Source organism: Gossypium hirsutum, chromosome A01 (genome assembly GCF_007990345.1).
Source record: "Gossypium hirsutum isolate 1008001.06 chromosome A01, Gossypium_hirsutum_v2.1, whole genome shotgun sequence".
Classification (NCBI taxonomy): Eukaryota; Viridiplantae; Streptophyta; class Magnoliopsida; order Malvales; family Malvaceae; genus Gossypium; species Gossypium hirsutum.
This window is the reverse complement of record NC_053424.1, coordinates 21,786,594-21,801,223: the sequence shown is the minus strand read 5'-3', so window position 1 is coordinate 21,801,223 and position 14,630 is coordinate 21,786,594. Positions and strand designations below refer to the sequence as shown.

The window sequence follows — 14,630 nt, the reverse complement described above, 5'->3', positions numbered from 1 at the left end:
ACCGAATAGTGGTAGGTTTGACCACTGGACTAAACGCCTCTTTGAAGTCACAACCGGGTTCCTTAGAACAACCCTTGGCAACCAACCGTGCCTTCTGTCATTCAATCGTCCCATCAAGATTTTTCTTTACCTTAAAAAGCCATTTGCACCCAATCACCTTTCGACCAGAAGGGAGAGGACAAAGTTTCCAGGTAGAGTTAGCAACCAAAGCATCATATTCGGATTGAACAATAATTTTCCAGGCTGGATTAGCAAGAGCCTCTTCGACAGATGTTGGCTCAAAGTCAACCGTATTCACGGACAATGCTTTTGGTTTAAAAATTCCAGCCTTAGACCGAGTGACCATAGCATGAGAATTAGAAGTAGTAGTAAGAGGATCAGCAGCAAGAGAAGAAGCAGGTGGAGGAGCAGTAGGATAAGAGAGAGTTTGTTGTAGGCCAGTCCTCAACGTAGTCATGGTGTCAACTGAAGGGGGATTTACCAGACTACATGTAGATGACGAATCAAAAGAAGGTGACTCACAAGTAGTAGCGGGTAAAGAAGCAAGACCAGAATGCTGTGGAGGCCCTGTAGTGGGAAAAGAACGAATAATAGGAACAAACGAAGGAGTACATGTAGGAGGCTGATCACTAAGAAAACCAGAATCAGTGAACAAGAACCGCTTTTTATCAAAGACAACATGCTGAGAAATAAGTATCTTGCCACTTTGTGTTAAACAGTAATATCCCTTATGTTGCAAGCTATAGCCAAGAAGTGTAGAAGGTTGAGTTCAAAATTCAATCTTGTGTTTAAGAAACGGACGTAAGTATGGGAAACAACAATACCCAAAAACCTGGAGGTGATCATATGTTGGTATACTACCAAACAAACGTTGATACGGCGTCATACCTTTCAACACCGGAGTGGGTAGTCTATTGATGAGATGAACTGCACTGCAGAAAGCATAACCCCAGTACGCCATAGGTAGATTGGCCTGAGCCAAGAGAGTGAGACCGATCTCTACAATATGTCGATGCTTATGCTCAGCAACACCATTCTGTTCAGAAGTGTAAGGACATGAAATGCGATGAAGAATCCCATAACGAGCTAGAACTAGAGCAAAGGCACGAAACTCGCCGTCCCAATCACTTTGAAATTTCTTAATACGCTTCCCAAATTGTGTATGAACCATATGCTGAAATCGGAGAAAACAGTCCACTGCTTTAGATTTGCGTTTGAGCAAGTAAACCTAGGTAAATCGACTATACATGTCAACAAACGAGACATAGTACAAATTCCCCTCACAGGTAACTGAAGCCGGGCCCCATAAATTAGACACAACTAACTCAAACAATTCATCATATTTAGTACGAGATGAGGAAAAAGGCAATTTATGTGATTTTCCTTGCTAACAAGCTACACAAACATTATCAAGAGAGCTTTTATTTGTAACAATCTGACAATTGTCAAGAACAACTTTTACAATAGTAGAAGAAGGATGACTAAGCCTTTTATGCCACAAAGTAAAAATATCATCGCCCGTAGATCGATCAGGGACGTCAGTAGTGTAAGCAGATGGAGACGAATCAACCGAGTCCACAAAAAAATGATAAAGCCTATCATGAACTTGGCCCCGTATTAAGATTTCTTGTGTCTGAATGTCCTTAATCCCACAAAAGGAGGGGTGAAATTCAAAAAAAAACATTGTTGTCAGTAGCAAATTTAGACACAAATAGTAAATTTTTCTGGATGCTTGGAACACACAAGACATTGGACAAATGAAGTAATTTTGTCTTTGTAGACAAAACAACACTCCCGATGGACGAAATACTAGAGGAAACCCCATTGTCCATTAATAAAGAAGAATCACATGTATACGGAGAAGAGGTACAAAGATCAAACGCATTCTAACACACATGATGGGTAGCCCCCGAGTCTGGACACTAGGAGGAGCTCCCTACTGGCAACGGAACATAGGACTCATTGTTATCAAAATTAGAGTCATACGCTGTTGCATCAGAAAAATTAGAGGCACGAAACTCAGGAACTCGGGGTGGTATTCCAACAAATTGAGACGAGTCATATTGAGAAGATTCAACATCAAAAACACGAGCTCACGGTTTTATTCGCCATGGAACCTTCGAAAACCGTACACAATTTGCATTTGGTTCAGAACAATTCGGGCCAGAACTAAGACGAGGCCGAATAGATCCACTAGGCCCACATGACGGATCAACACCAATTGGGCTACGTGGCCTAGCACCATATGAATAACCCAAATCAACATGCTCAACATTGCGGCCAACCATGCGCCCAGAATGTCCATAATTCATATGAAGCCCATGATTAATAGGCCGACTACCATGAAAACCGAAGGAATGTGGCCCAGCTGGCATATGCACAGTATACGGCCCACGTATTGAAACAACCCCCATATTTGGCTGAAGATAAGTACGCACAGCAGCATCTCTAGAAGGCCCCAGCCAAGTTTGACCATCAGGCATCCAATTTTGACTAGGCCATGATTCATCATTCGCTCCCAAAGCAGAACCGCCTGGATGTGGCATCAGAGTAGCACGTTGGTGCTGGTCATCACGGTGATAACGATAGAAACAACGTTGAGCAACGTGATCGTAACGACTGTAAATTTGGCACTAGATCCGAGTGTGAAAGCCACAGCCACGACCATGACCAGGAGGTCGACCACCGCGAGAAGAACCGTCCACTACTGGTGACGAAGATCCTTCGACAAAATTAGCAGCAACCAGAACATCGAAAACAGCTCGCATTTGATGAGCCTCACACTCAAGAAGCGCATCCACAAGATGTTGGAAAGGCACCGGAATGGAAGAGAGGGAGACAGAGGACACGATAGCATCAAAGTCAGACGACAAGCTCGCAAGCAACATCGATGTCCTCCCGGCCTCTTATATAGGAGAACCAGATGCTGTAAGAAGGGCACACATGCTTTTGATTTTATCGACATAAGCACGGATGAAAATATTACCTTTCTTGAGGGAGTGAAGGTCGTGGCGAAGTTGTGACTCCTTCGCGGTAGTGTCTGCTGCAAATAAACTGCTCGCCATCATCCAGACGTTGCACGTAGATCGGACATCCGTGAAAGATGAAAGAAACGAAGAACTAATTGTAGATAACAACCACGATGTGAGAAGATTATCTTGTTGAGTAAAGATCGAGGCCGTTGGATTGGCAACCAGAGTGCCATCAGAGGCTTGGACAAATCGCGCCGGAGCAGACATCGTCCCATTAAGAAAGCCAATCAAATCATAGCCAGCAAGAATAAAACATACATGCTGCTGCCATTGAAGAAAGGTTCCCTCGTCCAGCTTAACGACATCATATCGTGGAAAGGAGGTGACTATCCGATCACCGGAGAAGATCGAGCCACTTGGATCTGTTGTGCGGAAGCGTGTGAAAGAGTAAAATTATTGTACTAAAAAATCACACTAAGTTCAATTCCCAGGAAAGAGAGGTGAATCACGAGGATCACTTAAGTACCAAGTCTTTCCTAGCCAGAATATCCCTCTATCGTAATTTAATAGCACAATAAATCACTACAATCACACTCACAAAATATGAACAATAAATAGTAAAGAACACCAGAATTTTAACGAGGTTCGGCAAATCTTGCCTACGTCCTCGGGCACTACCAAATATATTTCACTCCAAAAATACAAGTGAAACTTTACAAATAGGGAGAGAGAACAATGCCTTAAGTAGAGAATGGCAAATGTGGGATGATGAGAATGAGCAATGGTTGGCCTATTTATAGTTGAGATTCAAGGGCCACCTTGCAAAGTCACTATTCACTTAGGGACCAAAAATTGCTATTTTCCCATGCCCAACACTAAATAAAATATTTGGTGCCCATAACTTTGACCTTTCCAAAGTATGGGTAGGTATGGGAAAGGTATGGGCAAGGTATGGGGTATGGGTATATTCTAATAATCTCCACCTTGAAGATTTGATTAGGATAATCTTATCTTCACACAATTCTTTCTGCTTTTGACAACAATACTTGATAGTGCCTTCTTCAACTGTTAAACTTGCAGGATATTAATCAAGTTCAAACAATGTTCGAACTTGGTTGCTGTTACCACCTTGGTCATCATATCTGCGGGATTATCTGCAGTCTTGATCTTCTGAAGACAAATTTTCCCCTCTTCAATAATTTCCCGCACAAAATGGAATCGTACGTCGATATGTTTGTACGTGCATGATAGACTTGATTCTTTGCTAAATGAATAGCACTTTGACTATCACAATACACGTTAATATGCTCCTGAACCAACCCCAAGGTTTTAGCCATACCTTGTAACCAAACAGCCTCCTTTACAGCCTCTGTTACAGCCATGTACTCGGCTTCTGTGGTTGACAATGCAACTGTAGACTGTAGTGTAGACTTCCAACTTATTGGTCCTCCAGCAAGTGTAAACACATAACCGGTGGTTGATCTTCGCTTGTCCAAATCACCGGCATAGTCAGAATCAACGTACCCAATAACACCTTTACCAAGTGTACTATCCTGCTTGAACAGTAATCCAACATCCACGGTCTTCTGAATATACCGTAGAATCCATTTCACAGCTTGCCAATGTCATTTTCCAGGATTATGCATATACCTGCTCACTATACTAACTGCCTGTGAAATGTCGGGTCTTGTACACACCATTGCATACATCAAGCTACCCACTGCATTAGAATACGGAACTTGCAACATGTATTCTTGTTCCGTATTCGTCGAAGGAGATAGTTGTGCAGAAAGCTTGAAATGAGAAGCCAACGGGGTACTTACAGGTTTGGTCTGCTCGTTCATACCAAACTGCTGTAGTACTTTCTTCAAATACTGCTTCTGAGACAAGCTAACTCTGCCATGAGCTCTATCTCTACATATTTCCATGCCGAGAATCTTTTTAGCTTCTCCTAGATCTTTCATCTCAAACTCGAGATTGAGTTGAGTCTTCAATCTTTCAATCTCAACTTTGCTCTTAGATGCTATTAGCATATCATCAACATATAAGAGCAAGTATATGAAAGTTCCTTCTTGTAGCTTCTGAAAATACACGCAATGATCAAATTTACTTCTTGTGTACCTTTGCCCTTTCATGAACTGATCAAATCGCTTGTACCACTGCCTCGGAGATTGCTTCAATCCATAAAGCGACTTTGTCAGTTTGCAAATCCAATTTTCTTTTCCAGCAACCTTGAATCCATCTGGCTGAGTCATATAGATTTCCTCTTCCAAATCACCGTGTAAAAACGCGGTCTTCACATCAAGCTGAACTAGTTCAAGGTCATATTGCGCAACCAAGGCTAGCAAAATCCGAATAGACGAATGCTTCACAACTGGAGAAAACACTTCATTGTAGTCTATTCCTTCTTTCTGAGCGTAACCCTTTGCTACCAATCTAGCCTTGTATCGAATTTCATTTTTACCAGGAAATCCTTCCTTCTTTGCATATACCCATTTGCATCCAATTGCCTTCTTTCCCTTGGGCAGTCTCACCAACTCCCAAGTCCTATTTTTATGAAGAGACTGCATTTCTTCATTCATAGCTTGCTTCCACTTTACACCATCAGAGTTACTTATTGCTTCTGTGTAAGTGGAAGGAACATCATCATCTGCAATTGGAAGTGCATAGGCCACCATATCGTCAAAGCGAGCAGGCTTACGAATCTCTCTTCTTGGCCTCCTATATGCAATTGAATCTTGTTGCTGTAGAAGTTCTTGGGTCGAAACTTCTTCATCATTTGTTCTTTCAATATTAGCTGGATCATCATTAACCTTTTCAAACTCCACCTGCTGCAAAGTACTACTGGTTTTGTCATCCTTTTGTGAATCCTCGTTCTTCATCATGGTTGATTCATCAAAAGTTACATCTCTACTGAAAACAATCTTCCTTGTATCAGGACACCAGAGACGGTATCCTTTTACACCACCAGTTATACCCATGAATAATGCTTTCTTTGCTCTTGGGTCTAACTTAGATTCTTTTACATGATAATATGCAGTGGAACCAAAAACATGTAAAGAATCATAATCAGTAGCAGGTTTACCAGTCCACATCTCCATAGGAGTTTTTTCATTTATTGCAGCTGATGGCAATCGGTTAATTAGATGGCACGCATATGTAACTGCCTCAGCCCAAAATTCCTTGCCCAATCCAGCATTGGACAACATACATCGAACTTTCTCCAGTATAGTCCGATTCATGCGTTCTGCCACCCCATTCTGCTGTGGTGTATCTCGAACAGTGAAGTGTCGCACAATGCCCTCATCTTGACATACTTGTAGAAATGGATCATTTTTGTACTCAGTACCATTATCTGATCGAAGTCGTTTGACCTTTCGACCTGTCTGAGTCTCCACCATCTTCTTCCACTTCAGAAATGCATTCAAAACTTCATTTTTTCTTTTCATTAGATACACCCATACTTTTCTTGAATAATCATCAAGAAAAGTGACAAAATAGTGCATACCTCCCAAAGAAGCCACTTTGGTAGGTCCCCACACATCACTGTGAACATAGTCCAGAATTCCTTTCGTATTGTGAATTGCTGAACCAAATTTTACCCTCGTCTGCTTGCCCAGAACACAATGTTCACAAAATTCCAATTTGCAAGAATTTGCACCTTTCAACAAGCCTTGCTTCGCCAAAGTCTGCAAAGCTTTTTCACCAGCATGTCCCAATCGCCTATGCCATAACCTGGTAGCCTCTGAATCTGCATCTTTCGCAGAAGCTGTTGATGTTGATCCAATAACTGTACTTCCATTTAAATAGTACAAGTTATTTCTTCTAGTGCCTTTCATCACCGTCAATACCCCAGCTACTACCTTTAGTAATCCATCTCTCAAAGTGATTGTGAGCCCTTTAGATTCTAGGGCCCCTAATGAGATGAGATTTTTCTTCAAGCTGGGTACATAGCGAACATCTGTCAGAACTTGGATTGAGCCGTCATGGTTCTTAAATTTGATTGTACCTACACCCATTGTCTTACAGGCACTATCATTGCCCATAAAAACAACTCCTCCTTCTAGTTCTTCAAGACTAGAAAACCAGTCCTTATTAGGACACATATGGTAAGTACATCCCGAATCCAATATCCACTCATCCGTTTGACATGCCATTGCCATGCCAACCAAGCTAAAGTCTGACTCCTCATCATGCTCCGCTACACATGCATTAGAAATAGACTTGCCCTTTTGTAACTTAGGACAATTCTTTTTCCAATGCCCTTTCTCACGACAAAAGGCACATTCATCTTTGGCGGGTCTCCCTTTGGACTTACCCCTTCTACCAGGTTTGCTGCTGTGTGAACGACCTCTTACTGTTAAGACTTCTGCGGTTGTATCTCTGTGATCTCTTTTATCTTTCTTTCGAGTCTCAGATCTATACAACGCACTACAGACTGCATCAAATGTGATCGTGTCCTTCCTATGAAGCAATGTGGTGGTAAGATGATCATATTCATCAGGAAGGGAATTCAACAATAATAATGCCTTGTCTTCATCTTCAAATTTCTCATCCAAATTTAGCAAGTCTGCTAAAATTTTATTGAATGAGTTCACATGGTCATTCATCGACATACCGGGTGCATACGTGAATCGATAAAGTTTCTTTTTCATATAAAGCCTATTTTCAAGACTTTTTGTTAGAAACTTTTCTTCCAGTGTATCCCATAACTTCTTCGCTGATGTCTCCCTCATGACAGAGTACTTCTGCTCTTTGGCCAAACATAGGCGGATTGTACCACACGCCTGTCTATTGATCTTGGCCCACTCCTTGTCATCCATCTTGTCAGGTTTTTCTTCAAGGGCTATATCTAGCTCTTGCTGACATAAGACATCCAGGATCTCACATTGCCACATACCAAAATTATTGGTACCGTCAAATTTCTCTACTTCAAATTTTGCATTTGTCACAGTAGTCCTTGCTGATGACGATGCTGCTGCCATTTTTCTTCTCAATCCCAACTACTGTATACGTGAACAGTACCGTATACGTGAATAGTTCCGTATACGTGAATAGTACTGTATACGTGAATAGTACCGTATACGTGAATAGTGCCATATACGTGAATAGTACCGTAAACGGTCGTATTCCCCAAGTACGAATCTGGCTCTGATACCAATTGTTGTGCGGAAGCGTGTGAAAGAGTAAAATTATTGTACTAAAAAATCACACTAAGTTCAATTCCCAGGAAAGAGAGGTGAATCACGAGGATCACTTAAGTACCAAGTCTTTCCTAGCCAGAATATCCCTCTATCGTAATTTAATAGCACAATAAATCACTACAATCACACTCACAAAATATGAACAATAAATAGTAAAGAACACCAGAATTTTAACGAGGTTCGGCAAATCTTGCCTACGTCCTCGGGCACTACCAAATATATTTCACTCCAAAAATACAAGTGAAACTTTACAAATAGGGAGAGAGAACAATGCCTTAAGTAGAGAATGGCAAATGTGGGATGATGAGAATGAGCAATGGTTGGCCTATTTATAGTTGAGATTCAAGGGCCACCTTGCAAAGTCACTATTCACTTAGGGACCAAAAATTGCTATTTTCCCATGCCCAACACTAAATAAAATATTTGGTGCCCATAACTTTGACCTTTCCAAAGTATGGGTAGGTATGGGAAAGGTATGGGCAAGGTATGGGGTATGGGTATATTCTAATAGGATCAACAGAATCAGAATCAGGAGAATACGTGATAGCCATGCCCAAGGATCACCGAGGGACTGATACCATGATAGAAACTAACCAAATTCTAGAGAAATATCTAAAAGGTAAAACACTGTATTTCTTAGCTACCTTTCTCAGTACAAAGGCACAGTCTATATACACAATAGGAAAAGCTAACTGCTATTAACAACCCTTAACAATAAACTAATTCATTCAACAGCCTAACTACCTAATTATGAAACATGTGAATTATTCCATACTGTAACATTCTCCTAAGTTGGTACTTGTGATTCTTTTTGTCTCAAATTAGAACCCGAATTTTCATTTTGTCAAGGGTTTTGATACTTTTTATAACGGTGTTAAATATAAGACACATGTCATTCTTAGGTTATGGCGTGTTGGACTAATGATGTTATAATCTATTTTTTTATAAAAATATTTAAAATATTTAAAATATATATAATTTATACTTTTTTAAATATAAAAGAATTTATAAATGATAAAAATATATGTATTTTTAATTTTTTTAAATATTACAAAAATAAAAAAATATAAATTTCAAGTTAGAAAAATTGAAAATCTAGAAAATTTACATCTTTTTCTAAAAAAATTACAAACAAATTAGATGAAGATAAACTTTACCGTAAATATTATGCTTAGAGATAGGTGCTACATGATTCTTCAAATTGACAAGAATGCAGAAGACGGGGGTTTGAAAAAGGCTTACAAGAAGGTTTTTTTTTTATTTGTTAACATTTAGGTTTCCTAGAAAAAAATTGGGTTCTTTTGTTGAGAATACTATTAGAACAATCACGAATGAAGATTATAAAAATTATAAATTTGCTTTGTTTTGAGGGTTTTGAGTTTTTAAGTTTATCAAAATCACAAATTTATACACAAATTTATATACAAGTTATCAATATTAATTATGTATTTAAATATAATTACATTATATCTAATTATATGTGTATAAGTATTGATGGCTAAATATGTGAGTAATCAAAATAGACAAAACACAAATAGTTGAGTGACTAATTCTATAATTTACCGTATAATATATAATGCCAACTCAAGCTAATTATTAGATTGGTTCTAAAGGTAGTAATAGGTGGAAGTGGATTGAGTTCAGTTATTGGGTTTTCAAACCAACATAACAGATTCTGCTTTGCTCGTTAAAAACAAGTGGCATTATTATGAGAAAATCTGAAAGCATTGCGATGCATTAGAAGAGAACAAAGAAGGCAAACAACTTAATTGAGCAACATAATAATATAATTAGATGCTAAAGACAAAATTCCTGGTGAGTGGTTACATCAACTCTACCATCAAATGTTTTTCTTTTATCAAAGTTTCAGATTTAACTTCTTTCGGTTCCCTCGAGACCGAAACTCAAAAAACCATATTACCGAAGGCTTCACCCATTTTATAACTCATCCTTGAGATCAGAAGACTCTGCATCTGCACCATCCTTACCTGCTTTTGTCTCGGGCTCTGTCTCAGTTTCTTCCACATCATCTTCCTCTTCAATTGTTGCATCAGGACTGATATTTAGGCTAGATTTAACTGAGCTGTAGATGCGTGAGGCGAAATCCTTGGGATCGGTTAAAATGAAGCCACTCTCCATTAGAGCTGTCTGGTAAATAAGCTGAGCCGTTTGCTTCACGCCCTCATCCTGAAGATCCAACAAATGTTTTTTAATCGGAAAAGGAACTAGCAGAACAGATATCGACTCTAACAAGTTGGTTAATAAGTCCATGCAGGAAGCAGACACCATATCATGGAGTGAGCATCACTTAACGACACATGCCATTAACTCTAATAATTTTATAGTAATAAGCTGAATCTGCATAATGAATAATAAAAAAAATGTCCGAAATGAAAATTATGAATGGCTAGGGAACAAGGATGTTTGGGTTTACAAATGTGCAAACCTCGGGGTCCTTAACAACTCTCTCACGAAGCTCCTTGATGATTGGGTGCCTTGGGTTTATCTCAAGGATCCTCCTGCCACGCATGTATGCTTGCTTGCTAGCATCAGTTAGGGTTTGAGCTTGCATGAGTCTCTCCATGTTAGCACTCCATCCAAACTTCGATGTGACGACCACACAAGGAGTGTTGTCCAAACGGTTGCTTATTTTCACCTCATCAACATCCTCAGTCTTAAGTGTACCCTTCCACCATTTGGTTAGTTCCTTAAATGAATCCTTGAGTTCCTTACTCTTAGAGTCTTTCCCAATTTTTAGGCCATCCTTGGATACATTTTGGAACTGCTTTCCTTCATAATCCATCAGGTATTGCATTAGGTATTCGTCAACAGGATCCGTGAAGAAAATGACCTGGAAATAACAAAGGCCATTAGACACAAAATAAAACAATTTACAAATATAGATCATAAGGAATAAAATAAGCAAAAGGAAAAAATGGAGATTTTTGCAGTACCTCGTAATTTTTCTTCTTAAGCCTCTCCAAGAATGGAGATTTTTCCAATTGTTCCTTGCTAATTCCTGTAATGTAGAAGATATCTTTCTGCCCTGATTTCATTCGTGAGATGTACTGATCCAGTGAAGTCAATTTACCATCTGACTTGGTGCTGCATTGCAATTCATACACTATTAATGATAGTAGAGGCAGAAAAAGGAAAATCCAATTCCCAGGAAAAAGACCGCCTCAAAAACTAATACCTCTCAAACCGAAGGAGTTTAGCCAAGCGATTTCTGTTGGTCGCATCCTCAATGATACCTAGTTTAATGGACTTTCCATATTCATTCCAGAACTTCGTATATTGACCCTTTTTCTCATCTTCATCGCCAGATTTTTCAACATCTGCATCCACATCAATATTCAGTTTCAATCATTAACCAATAAATAACTTGGGATAAAAGACTTCGAATTTGAAAGGCCATTAGGCCACAGTCTGGAGTGAAATATTTGTAATTAAATTCAAAGTAATTACTACAAAGAAACAATTATGACCTACCCTTCTCATCTTTGCCACTGAACTCATCAGGATCCTCGTCGGCAATTCTGCGAATCATATCAAGGGCTTTCCTCACGAGTTTCTTCTTGATTGTTTTCAGACTGCTATGAGCTTGTAGCATCTCTCGAGACACATTGAGTGGTAGAGTATCGGAATCAACAAGACCCTGATCAATAGGTTATCCATTAAAAAATCAATCAGATAACAAATGACCCATAAACCTCTTTAGTGCTGATTTAAGTCAACTAAAATAACGTATTTTCATTTACCATCAAAAAACTAAGAAACTTCGGCAAAAGCTCATCAAATTCGTCAGAGATAAAAACTCGTCTAACGTACAACTTCAAGTTGGATTTATTGGAGTTATAGTAACTCTGATACAGATTATGAGGAGCCTTAGGAGGCACAAACAAAACAGCCTTGAACTCAACATCACCTTCAGCAGTGAAGTGGCTCCAGGCCATGGGCTTCTCATCACTAAAGTCCTGCAGTGCAACACAAATACATAACAATAAAGGTTAGTAACTTCTCCAAAGGGTTTTCGGTAGTCTGGAGCTAGGAAATTTATGTCAAATTACCTTCGTCAGAGAGTGATAGAATTTTACGTATTCTTCATTTGTTACATCCTTTGGACTACGCAACCATATAGCCTTAACATCGTTCAGACGTTCCCATTCATAAGTAGTTTCCTTCACCGTCTTTTTCTTTGGTTTCTTTTCAGTGTCTTCATCCTCGCTTTTTTCAGCTTCATCTTCGCCTTCCTCAGAAGAAGTGCTATCAGCTGTTTGTAGCAATAACAGAGAATGAAACCAAAAATTTTGATCAGAACATGCACAGTCTCTTAGTATTATGGAAAAATGGCATCAGTAAGTCTTGAATAAACAGTAACATGCTTCCTTTAATGAAACATACAGCTTTCCTCATCACTTGACTCATCTTCATCTGCAGGTACCTCAACATCAACCTCTTTACTTGCCCAGATATAGATGGGGAAATTGATGAATTCAGAATATTTCTTCACCAATTCCTATAGATTACAACCACAGCATACTCTGTTATATTTTCAAAAGCCAAAGCGAAAATAAATACAACAAATCACGAGTCCATGAAGATAACAATACAAAGGATGGTGACATGAAGGATCACATAAATCCCAAATGAAATCAGTATACCTACAGTAAAGGTAATGTAAACAAACGAGACTTGAGCTTTACTAACCTTCAATTTGCTCTCCTCCAAGTACTCCTGAGCTTCATCCCTAAGATGCAGTCTAATCTCAGTTCCACGCCCTAGTGGTTCATTCCAAGTGTCCTCTGAAATAGCAAACGCCCCATCAGCCTTCGATTCCCATACATACCTGAAAAACAAAAAGCATTCAATAAACCATTATTAACAATGAGTCAAACATTTCAATAAAAACTAAATTAAGGTTGGCAGACTCACTGTTTGTCATCATTGTGTTTACTAATGACTTCGACATAGTCAGCTACCAGATATACAGAGTAAAACCCAACTCCAAACTGCCCAATCAGATTAAGGTCTCCAGTGCTCTGCATTCTCTCAACAAATGCTGCATAGAGAAAATAAAATCAATTAATTCAATATGCATAATTAATCTTAATTATAATTACACAATATCACTTGAAAAAAAAATCTAAGATTCATTTACCCGAAGTTCCAGATTTTGCAATTGTTCCCAAATTCTTAATTAAATCTTCTTTTGTCATTCCTATACCTCTGTCGCGAAGCGAAAGCATTTTCTTCTCTTTATCCAACTTAATCTGCAATTTCATAAATTTTAAGGCTTAGAGAACACAGATTTACATGCATCGATGCAGAAACCGGATTTCTACATTTACATGGTCATTTTATAGCATTTTTGTCTAGTTATTCTATTCCTAGAATTTCATGCATTTATATTTCTATAAAATAAAGTTTTAATGTGCAGAACTAACCTGGATCTCCAGCTTGGAAGTGTCACCTTCGCCCAAAACCTCTTTGTCTGTGAGTGAAAGAAACCTAATCTTGTCCAACGCCTAAATTTCAAAAAGTTTCCATTTAAAATTTGAGTTCAGAAACAATATCTAAAAACAATCAAGGAAGAATGACAAAAAACTTACATCAGAAGCATTGGAGATCAACTCTCGGAGGAAAATGTCCTTATTGCTATAAAGAGAATTGATAATAATATCCATAAGCCGAGACACCTCAGCTTGGAACTCAAATTTCTCCGCATTGTTGCGAAGCGATCTCGAAGAGATCGAATCCGATTCCCTAAAAACAAAAGAAGAAAAATGGATTCAAATATAACAAACAAATCAAAGATTAATGAAGACTGCATCCTTAAACAAAATTACACCGACCTTTTAACAACATCAGAATCAGTTTGTAAGCCGTGAGGCACAGCGCCGATATTATCCTCAACTTTTGGAGGATCCACGGCTCCTTCCTTGGCATTTGCTTGTAGTTTCCTACCTGAAACAAAGTAGATCCAAATTCCGCATTCAAACGCTAAAGGGAAAAAGAAAAATGGCCTAAACTTACCTTGGTCTGAGAGGAGACTGAGAAGGCAAAGAAGAATAAGAGCGGAAGGGATCGTCCAATTCCCCATTGGCTGCTCTTTTAAGATTTCACCTAGTGGAATTGTTAGGCAAGTTCTATGTATCGGAATGTTGAATTGGTTTGGGAGTGCTCTTAAATAGCTGAGTTTTTAGCAATTCAAATGATTGTTGGTTAAGAGTTTCGATCTTTTCGTAAGTAGGGAGTGAAGCGTTAGGATTTTTTTCTAATTGGTTGAGTGCCAGCATGGCGATATAACGGTTAAAGAGTTTACTTTTGTAACAAGTGGCAATTTTTTATTAGCAATGCTTAATTTCTTCGGCTTGGAGTTATGGTTGGCCCCACATGAGAAGACGTCAACTCCTTCGCTTACTTGGCCCAAGTGGATGATCAAACGGTTTTG

The 14,630-nt window shown here is 38.9% G+C and overlaps 1 protein-coding gene across 1 annotated transcript; it reads right to left on the bottom strand.

The window, feature by feature from the left end:
* Positions 1 to 9,945: 9,945 nt before the first annotated feature.
* On the bottom strand, positions 9,946 to 14,391 carry LOC107918132 (endoplasmin homolog). The gene is made up of 15 exons (XM_016847661.2): positions 14,213 to 14,391; positions 14,032 to 14,143; positions 13,789 to 13,942; positions 13,624 to 13,704; positions 13,338 to 13,449; positions 13,112 to 13,238; positions 12,887 to 13,025; positions 12,581 to 12,695; positions 12,247 to 12,449; positions 11,938 to 12,153; positions 11,669 to 11,834; positions 11,373 to 11,514; positions 11,131 to 11,281; positions 10,623 to 11,027; positions 9,946 to 10,363 (listed from the first exon to the last, which is right to left on the bottom strand). Exons 1-15 carry the CDS (start codon positions 14,277 to 14,279, stop codon positions 10,115 to 10,117), a joined length of 2,439 nt encoding a protein of 812 aa, XP_016703150.1. The 5' UTR covers positions 14,280 to 14,391; the 3' UTR covers positions 9,946 to 10,114.
* Between the last annotated feature and the right edge of the window lie 239 nt (positions 14,392 to 14,630).